The sequence below is a fragment of the Macrobrachium nipponense genome, chromosome 12, assembly GCF_015104395.2.
Source record: "Macrobrachium nipponense isolate FS-2020 chromosome 12, ASM1510439v2, whole genome shotgun sequence".
Classification (NCBI taxonomy): Eukaryota; Metazoa; Arthropoda; class Malacostraca; order Decapoda; family Palaemonidae; genus Macrobrachium; species Macrobrachium nipponense.
In genome coordinates this window covers 49,570,663-49,584,111 of record NC_087205.1, presented here as the reverse complement: position 1 = coordinate 49,584,111, position 13,449 = coordinate 49,570,663, and the positions used below count along the sequence as shown (strand labels likewise).

The 13,449-nt window shown below is 39.9% G+C and overlaps 1 protein-coding gene across 1 annotated transcript in view; it reads right to left on the bottom strand.

The window, feature by feature from the left end:
- Nucleotides 1-471: 471 nt before the first annotated feature.
- The window catches only part of LOC135224520 (PAX-interacting protein 1-like), a 363,885-nt gene continuing 350,907 nt past the window's right edge, over nucleotides 472-13,449 (bottom strand). The window contains exon 19 of the mRNA XM_064263576.1: nucleotides 472-695. Within this exon, the coding sequence (XP_064119646.1) occupies nucleotides 610-695 (86 nt within the window). The 3' untranslated portion in view covers nucleotides 472-609. The remainder of the gene's footprint in view (nucleotides 696-13,449) is intronic.

The following is a 13,449-nucleotide window of genomic DNA, read 5'->3' as shown; positions in this document are numbered from 1 at the left end:
TGTTACATTATATATGTGTAAGTATATATAAATATATATAGCCCCAGTTATTGGCGGACTCGGTTAATGACGATATGGTATTATGGTACTTGTCTAGCGCCATAAAATCAGCGATTTATGGTGCCATAACATGCAGAGTTTTGGTTATCTGTGCCATAATGCACCGTAATAGAGTTATGGCACCATAACATACCTAAAAGTGGCTCCATTAACCAGTTATCTGCAACATTAATTGGTTTTCAGCACCATAAATTGCTGAGTTTTGGTTAATGCCAGTATTCGCGTATCAGCACCACGCCAAAAATGGAATCCCGACTGATAACCAGGGACTACCTGCATATAATATATATATATATATATATATATATATATATATATATATATATATATATATATATATATATATATATATATATATATATAGATATATATATATATATATATATATATATATATATATATATATATATATATATATATATATTATGTATGTATGTGTGTGTGCATGTGTGTACACTCATGAAGTGTACACTCATGGGCAGAGAAGCAGTACACGATAAATCAAATTAAATTACTTGACGATACAGATGAGCCCAAAGATGATTGGCATTAATCCTCTTCCCAATATCGTGCAATTTCAGTATCAACTTCTTGTTTTAAGATGGCTCCAAGAACAAATTCTGCATTATATACCGCTGAAAATAAACAAAAAACATGTATCAATGAATTGCTTCAGCAAAAATATATAAAGAACACCTTTAATCTACAAACCACAAACTTAAGTAAAAAAATGACAGCTTTCATTTTTCATTAAATACAATTTTTATCAAATATTACTTATGAATGATATAAAATGTTTCAAAAACACAATTACTTTTAACAACCTAACCCAAATACAGAAAAGATGAAAAAACCTGCTACATTATTCTATGTAGGAGGGACTCACATATATCCTTCAGGGTCCAAGTACCTGACTCACATTTTATGTAGCCTGAGCAGAGCATTGGGGTTGCAAGGATGGGAAATTTGATTTTATATATATGTATATATATATGTATATATATATATATATATATATATATATATATATATATATATATGAATGAGGTTTTAGTCCTACTTTTTCACGAAGATAGATTAATAAAGTAGTCCATAGGGGAAAAGAAGAGCTAAAATTCCTTTTAGCTCTTATCAATAAGGCCAGAGGAGGACCAAAAACTGTTGAGCTATAAAGAATATATATATATATATATATATATATATATCTATATATATATATATATATATATATATATATATATATATATATATATATATATATGCTTAAAAAAATCACAGTAAATGCACGTGACTTCATTAAATAAGCGAACACAAATACCACTTGAAAATGGTACATACATATACATATATATATATATATATATATATATATATATATATATATATATATATTATATATATATATCATATATATATATATTATATATATATATATATATATATGTATAACTGAATCACGAAAGTTAGGAACGTGATAAATCCATAAATAAAGATAAATGCCACGAAGGAAAAAATAAACGACGGAGTCTGCAAGATCTTTCGACTTAAAAGTCCTTTACTGAAGCAGATACTGACAAAAATATGAGAAAAGACAATACAAGAAGGTTCGTATAACTGACAGATAGGGATTATAAAGGGATTAGTACCTAGAATCCGACACACGGAAGATAAGAAACCTTCCCAAACAAGCATAAACAAAGGGTGCAATTAAAGGTTTAAGACAATCATCTCAGATACAATCTCCAGACAATTAAAGGATTATAGGTGACAGCTATTCGGAACCTGGTAAACAAAACCATATTCACAAAACATGACAGACATACATTACAATAAAATTTAATAACTCTAAGGCAACTGATTTTTATTTAAGTCAGTAATTATATCTTTGAGGTCATTCTTAAACATGTTACAGATACAAGGGTCTAAATGAAAAAGGCCACGACTAACATTGAAATTACAATGAAAAGTAAGTTGTATTAAAGCAGATTCTAAAAGATTTTGTGATAAAACATCTCTTGACCGTGCAATTACTGAACTATCAATCCAATTAATTCGGTGGTTGTTTTCACTTAAATGAATAAATAATGCATTAGATTTTTGCCCAGTTTTTACAAAGTATTTATGCTGGCTTAGCCTTACTTCTAAGCCTTTGCTGTCACCTATAATCCTTTAATTGTCTGGAGATTGTATCTGAGATGATTGTCTTAAACCTTTAATTGCACCCTTTGTTTATGCTTGTTTGGGAAGGTTTCTTATCTTCCAGGTGTCGGATTCTAGGTACTAATCCCTTTATAATCCATATCTGTCAGTTTATACGAACCTTCTTGTATTGTCATTTTCTCGTATTTTTGTCAGTATCTGCTTCAGTAAAGGACTTTAAGTCGAAAGATCTTGCAGACTCCGTCGTTTATTTTTTCCTTTGTGGCATTTATCTATTTATATATATATTAATAATATTATAAAAAAACCCACACAGTGGTACCTCGAGATAGGAAAGGCTCAACTTACGAAAAACTCGAGATAGGAAAGGCTCAACTTACGAAAAACTCGAGATAGGAAAGGCTCAACTTACAAAAAACTTGAGATACGAAAGGTTGTTGCTGTAAAGTCTGAGATTCGCCCGGACCACCGATAACAATTTTGAAACTTGAGCGCCGCCAACTGAGTAGGCTCACCACCATCTACCGCTCTCCCATTAATTACTGATGCTAGTCACCGCCATAAGATCCTGCTTTCCTATTGGTCAGCATCTCTCCCATGATCCCATCATGCATCTACGTAGCGGAGTGCTTTTTTTTTCGCCACTGCACGGCATTATCTGTATCGTACGCATCCGGTATTCGTTCGTTCTAACGATTTCGTTTATTAACGTAAATTCGTTAGTGATTTCATTGAAGTATACTTTATCGTGTTGTGTGAGAACTTTACTCCATACGTATACGTACTACATAACATAATTACGCACAGTATATACGTAGTCATGGGTCCCAAGAAACTTGAAATTCACGGAAAGAAGAGGATGCTCTCTTGGGAGACGAAGATGGAGATTATCAAGAAGTACGAAGCTGGTATGCGATTGAGTGTGATCGCCAAGGAATACGGCCGAAATCCGTCGACAATAGGCACCATCCTTAAGCAGAAGGATGCCATCAAAGCAGCTACCCCTTCCAAGGGCGTCACTATTTTGTTCAGCAAGATGACCCACATGCACAACGAGATGGAAAGGCTTCTTCTTGTCTGGATAAAAGACAAAGATATCGCTGGCAATACGATAACCGAGACGGCAATCTCCCACAAGGCCAGCACTATTTTCGGCGATTTGATTGCCCAGGCCGAAGACGACAGAGAAGAGACATCAACGTCAACCCCAGACTTCAAGGCTTCACGTGGGTGGTTCGAAAAATTTCGTAAGCCTTTAAAAAGACGTTCGACAAGATGATGATCAACAAAGGCTACAGTTCTCAGCAAGTCTTCAACTGTGATGAGACTGGCCTTTTTTGGAAAAAAATGCCTCGTCGGACGTACATCATGGAGGAAGAGAAGAAGCTACCCGGGCATAAGCCTATGAAAGACAGGCTTATGCTCGCACTTTGTTCCAATGCCAGTGGGGATTGCAAGGTGAAGCCCCTACTTTGTCTATCATTCCGAGACTCCTCGAGCCTTCAAGGCCCACAAAGTGCTGAAGGAGAAGCTTCCAATGATGTGGAGGGGTAATGCGAAAGCCTGGGTAACGAGACTTTTGTTCACCGAGTGGGTAAATCTGTGTTTCGGCCCAACAGTGAAGAAATTCTTGGAAGAGAAGCGCCTCCCCCTGAAATGCCTGCTGGTGTTGGACAATGCCCCTGCTCACCCTCCTGGCCTCGAGGAAGATATCCTAGCAGAGTATTCCTTCATCAAGGTTCTTTATCTTTCCCCTAACACCACCCCTCTCCTCTAGCCCATGGACCAGCAAGTGATATCGAACTTCAAGAAGCTGTATACGAAGATGTTTCGACATCACCGATACCACAAACCTCACCTTGCGTGAATTTTGGAAGGAGCATTTCGATGTTGTGATATGCATCTGACTCATCGACCAAGCTTGGCAGGAGATTTCGAGGCGAACCTTGAATTCTTCGTGGAGGAAACTCTGGCCTGATGCCATGTCCGCCTGATACTTCGAGGGATTCGACGTGGGCGAAGCTGGTGCTGCAGATTCAGAAACTGTTGACGATCCTGAAACTGTTTTGCAACCAGATCTTGACGAGATAGTTGCACTTGGCAAGTCCATGGGGCTGGTCGTCGACGAGGATGACATCAACGACCTTCTCGAGGAGCTCCAAGAGGAGCTTAAGACGGATGACCTGAAGGAGTTGGAGGCCATGCAACATAACGTCGTTCAAGAGGAGTTCTCTAGCAGAGGCGAGGAGGAGGAGGAGGATCCTGTGACAACGGCAGAAATTAAGGATGTTCTAGCTGCTTTTCATAAGGTGCAATCATTCGTAGAAAAGAGACACCCTGAAAAGGCTTACACAGGTCGTATGCTTGCACAGTTCGATGACGTTTGCCTGAGTCGTTTCAGGAACATTGTCAAAAGTAGGCAGAAGCAATCTTCCTTGGATAGTTAATTTTTAAAGAGGCCTTTAGTACTAGCAGGAGTAAGCAAAAAGGAAGAACCAAGTGATACTAAAAAACAGAAAGTTGAAAGTGGTGAAGAAGTAGAAATTTTGTATTAAAAAAAAAAAAAAAATTGTTCTAATTTTAGTTTTTTCTAAAGTTAAGTGTTACAGTTTTGTTAATGTGTTTCATAAAGTGTAGTTTATGTATGTTTTCCTACATTTTTTTATGTGTTTCGTAAAGTTAAGTGTATGTACCTATCTGCCGTTTGTCCTCCTCCTCTGTCGCCACTTTCGGAGATAGCCTCACTCGAAAGGTAAGCTTCCACATTTTATTACATACGTACGTATGTATGTACAGTATTTCTTGCATACCATGTACACTAATACACTTTATTTACAGGCATATTAGCAGTACGTATTAAGTTAGGTATTGAATGGTCCAAATTGTTGTAGTATTTCATTGTTTATAGGTCAATTTAGCTTTATTATAAAAATTTACTGGGGTGTTTTTGGAGGGCTTGGAAAGGATTAGCCATTTTACATGTAAAATGCAGTTCAAGATACGAAAAACTCATGACACGAAGGCCGCCTCGGAACGGATTAATTTCGTACCTCGAGGTACCACTGTACTATACAATTTTTATTGTGTCCTCTGTTTGGTGGTTAGTTTGTTATAAGCTTGTTTGTATGGTGTTTTTACGTTGCATGGAACCAGTGGTTATTCTGCAATGGGACCAAGTCGAGAGTGAACTTCTATCACCAGAATAATCGAGGGAACGTGTAACACAGGTGTATTCTTAAATACACAGGTGGCCTTTACTTGAAAATTACGCTATGCTAGTGCACAACCGGACAGCATGTTGGACTCTTATTGACACTCATGGCAATACATGTCTTTGTGTGGCGGCCGACAGCAACTGAGGGACACTGGGCACTCGTCTGTCCTGTATGGGACCCGCTAACGAACTCATTTGACCACTGGTGCAGCCTCTGTTTCAAATACCCCATTCACACAGTATCGTTATGCAAGAAGCTGATTAGTTATTCTTGCTCCTTAGACACAAGGGCCAATCAAGAAGGGATATAGAAATGCGTGGCACTCTTTTGAACTGCTCAAGCCACGCCAACTTGCAACGTCCTTGGCCGCTGACTTGTGTTGTCACACATACACACAGTATCACTTGTAACAGTTTCACAGGACTTCAGAATATCACGGAAAGGCATATTAAAAACTGTATTGAATCAGCTCATTGCGTCCCACAAGACATACATTGATCTGATGATTTGCGCATTGCTGTTCTTTGAGTGCCACAACCTCTGAGTGCCATATTGATTTTGAATGTCATACCGTTCCAGTTTGAAAAATTTAAAACTACTAGGGTAGGGCCATTTGGCATGTTACAAACACAAGTTACAACAAAAGAATCTCATGCCTCAGAATGTGTCATACAGAAAAATAAATTTTGGTTCACATTCAATAACATCAATGAAAAAATGGATAGTTACAGCTCCAGCTCAAAAAAGTTTCTCATAAACAAAAATTCACATAACATGAGTCAAAAATTTAACATTGCTTATGAGAATTTTGTAAAAATATAAGAAAAGTTAATGATTTTCTTCTGCTGCACAATAAAAACAAAAAATAAAAAATAAAAATGCAAAGATAAAAAAAAATAAAAAATTAAAATAATCTCACATTCCCGCATCATCGATGGAAGATCACAAATTATTGACAAAACATAAACAGCATTGACAATTATATGAAATTTTGGACACAGTATAATTAGCATCAGTAGAAATTTTTTAAAAATTGGATGCAGTACAATAAGGTGTTTAATACGACTTTAAATGTAATTAAAAAATAATAAAGTTATAAACACATAGATTTACTAATGGCATGCTTGGAACTGTAACAAAACGTTTAAAAAATTAGACATCAATTTCTCAGCAATAATTGACGTGAAACAAAAATGCATATGCATGTTTTTGTTACTCCCTTTTCACTTTGGGATGGACACATTTACTTATGACTCGCGCTGGCATGCTACACAAGGCACCTACACGCACTTACAAATTGTAGATGGTTTGCTTTATCGAAGAGGGAGGAAGGGCGGCACAATAAGTTAATCTTTTTTTTCCTTTCTTTTATGAAGAATTTATCTCGTGCATGTTCAGAAAACTGTGACTTGTCAGTTAACTCCCTTACACAATAGCAAACCCACACACACTCCAGGGCAGTCACTCTACACGTTTACAGAACAGCTGACTCGCCTGTTTTCTGTGCGACTCACCCTCAGGTGTAACTGAAACATTTAACTGTATGCGTCGCAGTTCCTCTCTCTCTCTTTCTGGCTCGTGCCTTACTCATGGTAAGAGCGTCTGCTACTCTTATTGCTCTTTTTTTTTTTTTTTTTTTTCTTGTGATATGATCAATCCCCACAATGTCAAAATAACAGTTGCTCGATCATACGATCTTGTTGAGAAAACATTCTTAAGGGCATCTCTATATCAGGGATACAACACAATTTGTTCTCACTTCATTATCAAATTTAAAAATTACTTCCCTTTCCCAGTGAAAATCTGACTACTCTTTCAACAAATATATGTCTCGCTACTTTACTCAAACAAACTCTTCAATGCATTTACACTAATAATTCTGTCTCTAAATCTTAATTACAATTCTTCAATGGGGACAAATGGGATGCACTGTCATCGTGATACTATCAACTATAACCAGAACACGGCCTAAGAGAACCATCCTTTTTTTTCTCATTTTTTTGTCATATTTTCTTCTAACGTTACTTTCTACAAATTCCCTATCTGCATTTCCCTAATACAACGTGCTGTCAATTACACTACTAAAGGCTATACAACAAGTTCATTGTGCAGTCAAACTAATACTAATATTACTATCAGTGACAATTTTTAGTAATCACAACAGCAGGTAGAGAGACGGCTACTAGGCAGGGCGAGGTCTCCAAATCCGGGAGGTGTGAAGGGTATCCTCCATCACATCCACATAGTGTCCCAAGACACTATCCAGTACTGTCCCTCTCCCTCTGCCATACAGTTGAGATGTTCCTGTTTTCTATGCAATTTGCTCACAGGTCAGCAGCTCTATTAGTGCCAGCAGCAGTGCCGGCGGTTCGCTACTGACGATATTGGTTTGCTTGTATCTTCACATCGTGCCTGGATTCTTTCACTGGTTGCTGGCTGTCATCTGAAGTCTATCAGCTATTCCTAATTCTAACATCGTGCCATCCTTTCCGTACCTTAGGTAGGTATCGTGACTTCCTTCACGGGTCGAGGTAGGTAGGTAAGGGAACTTCTGCACTATTCACCTTTAACACCATCCTTCTACTCGGCGACTGCAGGACACTGGGCACTTGTCTCGACCCTGTCTGTCCTATATGGAAACTGCTAACAAACTCATTTCTGGGCTCAGCCGTGTCGCTCCCGTGAAATATGTCTGCTTTAGCACTATTTCTAGTAACGCACGTTCGAATATTACTATTTGTTCTTTTATTTTTATTCTGGTTACGGATCGTCATCTACCTCTTCACCCAAGTTAAGTACTGGTTCCGCCCTTTTTCAATATTTAGGGAGTGAATTTGCCTATCGTTTTGCCTTTATTTAGGATTTTATTAGGCGTCACTTTTAAATAGGGGGCGGGCGGCAAGTCGCCTTTACGGCTTACCCTTGAATTGTACCGATTTACGCTTGAATTGTACCGACTTCGAGTAGTCTTCCTCTCTGCTTGTAACATGTGATATTTCAGTACATGTATGTATGTATATATGTATATATATATATATATGTATATATATATATATGTATATATTTATTTATTTATTCTTGGGTGGCAGTTTTTAGTCGATCCGATTTCCATTTATGTTTTGTTATTTTCATTATTTTCACGTTTTTCACGGGGGGTGGGGGTTCTTTTTTCGAGCACGTTTCTTTGTTTCGTGCTTCGCCGTTTATCCACCGTCCTTTTCATTCAAGAATTTTCCCTTTTTTCTTTTCTTCATCTTGCCGTTTCTTATCGTTTTGTCAGTAAGCAAGTAGTTTTTCCCCTTTTGCGCCCACTGTTATCGAGTGGCCTTCATTGCGGTTTTATATTTTACGACAGTTTATTTTCATTTCCCCCGTGTTAAAGCATGATTTTCTTTTAGCTTTAAGTAATTGATTTTATTTTGTCTATGTATATTTGGATGTTAGGTCGGTTAGCCTACATAGGCTATGCCTGGGTTTTCCTCGTAATCTTTTATTTACGAGGATACGCTGATCGCGTGATCGTCACCCCATCAGCCCTCCTTCCCTCCCCCTCACGTGGGGCCCCCAGTAGTTGGGTGCTCCTCTCGCCTCGGTTGTCGCTGACAGCCGTTCCCATCAGCAGAGGGGGGGGTGTAGAGGGTCCTCCAGGACCTTAGGTTGGTGGGTGTCGCTTCTCAGCCGACCGCCTCCGGAGTTGTTGATTGCTTTGCGTATTCAGCCTCGGCTTCCGTGGATTTGTTGCGCTCTGCTTCTTTCAGCTTCCGGAGCTTACATCCATCCGCCTAAAACATTCCCTCTCCGCATAAGGCGGATTTAGATTCAGGCCTCTCCGGTAGTCGTTGAGGGCTATGTTTACGGAAGTTTCTCTTCCGTAGGCGGAGATATTATATTTGTTATTTTATTTCTCCCTTTTATTTTTATTTTCTTTTCTTTTTTGCCACGGAACTTGCGAGTTCATGTGGCCGTCCCGGGTTACTTCGTGTACCCCCCACTCCGGGTCATACAGCTCCGGGTGGGTTTTAAATTATTATATTCCCCGGGACGTAAATATATGAATATATATATACATATTATTTTTTTATTTTTGTTTATATATATAATTTTCCTTTCTTTTGCCACGGAACTTGCGAGTTCATGTGGCCGTCCCGGGTTACTTCGTGTACCCCCACTCCGGTCATACAGCTCCGGGTGGTTTTTAATTATTATATTCCCGGGACGTAAATATATGAATATATTATATATACTATATATATTTTTTTATATATATTATTTTATTTTTTCCTTTCTTTTTGCACGGAACTTTGCGAGTTCATGTGGCCGTCCCCCGGGTTACTTCGTGTACCCCCCCAACTCCGGGTCATACAGCTCCGGGTGGTTTTAATTATTATAGTCCCCGGGACGTAAATATATGAATATATATATACATATATATTTTTTATATATATATTATTTCAGTTCGGCATGCTCCGGCATATGACATTATTATCATAATAATCCTATAAGTTTGTGCAATTGTTCTCATATATTATTGCACTTACAGGCCACTCAGTGTCTGGTTGCCGATCTACAGGATCTGTGCAACCATGATGTTTGCCGGAACCCATGGCCCCGTGCGCAGTATTGCTTACCGGTTCCGTAGTCTGGCATCACGTAAACGGCTTTGCATGCTACGACTTGTACAACAGGTTACCTGTTCGATAAGTTACCGCACTGCTTGTTCTATACTATTGTGATGGAATTATATTACACTACTTGGGTTAGTGTTAAAAAAAAAAAAAAATGAAATAAAAAAAAAAAAAAAAATAAATAAATAAATAAAACAATAATAATAATAATAATAATAAATAAATAAATAGATAACTAAATAAACAATTAAAATAAAATAAATAACTAAATAATAATCAAATAAATTACTATATAAATAAATAAATAATTAAAATTTCTGTAAATTAAATTACATTAATTAATCAACATATGTAAGCATAATGTTCAAAGATTTTACTCGAAATTGACACATTCCTTGCATTACAGACAGAGCAGTCTGTTAAGCATGCTGCACTCTCCACCCTCAAGGTCTGGGTTGGAGGTTTTGGACAGAACGTAGGGGTAGCTAAGCCTTTTTATGCTACCTCAAGATATGGCAGCCTCCCCAGCCGGAAAGCTGCCGGATACGTTGACCCAAAAGTCGCAGCACCAATTATCAAATAAATTCAAGATTCAGTTATGGAACAGCAAGAGGCAGAATTGCCAGACCTTGGTTTGGAAGAAGTCTCACTTGAACTAGTGAGGATTTGCCCATTACACTAGATATGGTTACAGGTAACAGTGTTAATGAGGCTAGCCTAGTTGGTCACCGGGGTCTTTCCTCGAGTGACTCTGATTCTTCCTCTCCCTTTACTCCAAATTCCTTCATGGGTTTCACAGGAGGTTTGCCCCCTCCCAGGTCGCATTCCTTCTCTGTGATTCCTAGATTAAAGAGAAAACCTTCGGGTAAAACCTTGCTTAAAAGCCAATCAGACACAAAGCCACCTCAAGTCCCATCCCTGCAACGTCTAGAGGTCGGATACCTCATAAGGTACCGTAGGGAGGGCTGGAAGGTTCCCCTTTAGTCGGCAAAGACCTGTTCAACACGAATATTTTAAATCAGGCCAGTAGTCTTGCTAGCTTAGTCAGTTCAGTCGCAGCAAGGTTTGAAAGGGTTTTTTGTTTTTAAACGTTTTACGTGCACAGGACTCCCTGATTGCAGGTCTCAGACAGGAGTCGGCAGTTCCGGCACCTCCTAGTAATTTGGTGCAAGGTCAGAGCATGCCTGACGGGTCCACGTTCCCCTCCGTTCCACCCCTGGTATTTTTGGAGGGTAGTGAACTTCGCTCCGTTTGTCAGCGGGATGTGACGGTAGAAGGTTGTGGTACACATAGACTCGAGGATTTCGAGTTATTTCCCGAAAGGTTATGGCCACCATTTATAGCTTATGTTAGGCTTATGGAGGCAGCTTCGATTAGAAAGGACAAGGTCTCCAAGGGGACTGTTATCCTTTCTAGCAATCAGGCTCATCAAGTATAGATATGGAGCCTAGAAGTGGATCTGCTCAAATACTAAGGTAACAACATGACGGGAACTCCTTACCTTTTACATCAAAGGTAGCAGGATTTACCCTTCAGGCAGTGACTCGGGAAGAGCCCCAGCTTAGCGAGACAGATTCCACATCATTGCTACCCCCAAGGTAGAGAGAGTTTGTGGGAAGTTTGCTGGCTACATTCTCGGCAGGCAAGCTTAAGCCAAACTGTGCAATCAACTTGTTTAGCTGAGTGCCTCTGTCAGACGCACTGATCCAAGCCGGATTGATGCTAGGGACACGTCTTGCAAGGTCTCTTAACTCTCTAGTGATGACGGAGACGGCGGTTCTGGAGTATGCTCATGAACCGCTGTATAAGGTCATTGCGGAGTAGTTACTTTTAAGCATGCAATGTGCCTCGTACGGCTTTGCGGTTACTAAGAGAAATGGCAAGAAGCATGTTCTATCCGAGGCTACGATCAGGCACGAACCCAACAGCTTCTGGCTTCCTCAATCTGGGGTGCAGATCTCTTCCAGCTTCGGCAATAAACAGGTTCGAATGAGGCATCACTTTTTAATCAAGCAGCATATTGCGTTGGGGCATCCCTTTCAAAAGGATATTAAGAGTCTTCTTCCTCCAGTTTTAGGACTAGGAAAAGTCAAAGAAGGTACCAACCTTTCCAAGTTCCGCAACAGCACCCTGTGCTATAAGCTGTACTAATTCAGCAAGTTCCCCAACCTTCATCTTCTAAGACACAGCCTCAATTTGTCTCCCTTTCGCCGTCGGCTAGCCAACAGGTTCCCCCTTTCGTCAGAGTGGAGGAACCAGAGCCCAAGGGCGAGCTAGAGGTGTATGGTCAGGAAAGGAACCCGACCCTCATCATCTCAATGAAGTTCCTCAAATAGGAGGCAGGCTGTATCTCTTTTAACATCGTTGGGATTTCAGCACTGGGGCGAAAACATAGTATCTATCTATCAGCATCCAACCCAAGGGTTGATGGATTACCCCAGGGACCTTCTCCAGAAGGGAGCAGTCTCCAGGACAAAGAACTTAAAATTTCAAAGTCGTCTATTCAGTGTCCCAAGAAAGGGACCGACCAAAGGAGGGTGATCTTAGACTTGTCCCGTTTAAACTTGTACATTCCTTGCGACAAGTTCTAAAGGCTGACCATCTCTCAGGTACGGGCCTTACTTCCCCGTGGGGGCGTCACCACCTTCTAATAGGTCGTTACAGACGCCTATTATCATGTCCCGACGGCTCAGCACTCCCATCCATTCCTGGGCTTCAAACTAGTAAAAGAAGCTTATTCCTTCAAGGTGATGTGATGCCCTTTGGGCTGAATATAGCCCCAAGGGTTTTCACGGAACTGGCGGAGGTAGTGGTGCAGGAGCTAAGGTCTCAGGTTTTAATTGGTAGTGGCGTACCTAAACGACTGGCTAATCTGGGGAGATGGTCAAAGACAAGTTTATGAAAGCCATGGACGGGGTCATATCTTTCCTGGAATATATAGGGTTCAAGATCAACAGGACCAAGTCCCGATTGGCCCCAGAATCCAAGTTCCAGTGGCTAGGTTTCCATTGGGGCTTGGATTCACACAACCTTCCATTCCATCAGGGAAGGGGATGCCAAGGTAACAAGCCAATTCTTAAAATGCAAAAAGGCTTCGAGAAGGAATCAGGAGACGATCCTAGGCTCGCTCCAATTTGCGTCAGTCACAGACGTTCTGTTGAAAGCAAGCTCAAGGACATCAATCGAGTTTGACGTTCAAGGCCAATGCCAAGTGTCGCGACAAGTTCGGCCGGGTACCTCTGATTCCCAAGGAACGTCTACGTCCATGGGCAATAGCCGAAAACCTAGCCAAAGAGTTACAGTTGCAGTTCCCTCCCCCGTCCCTACTGATGCATACAGTCGCATCACTATCAGGTTGGGGAGTTATTCACAGCACAACAAGGTTCAGG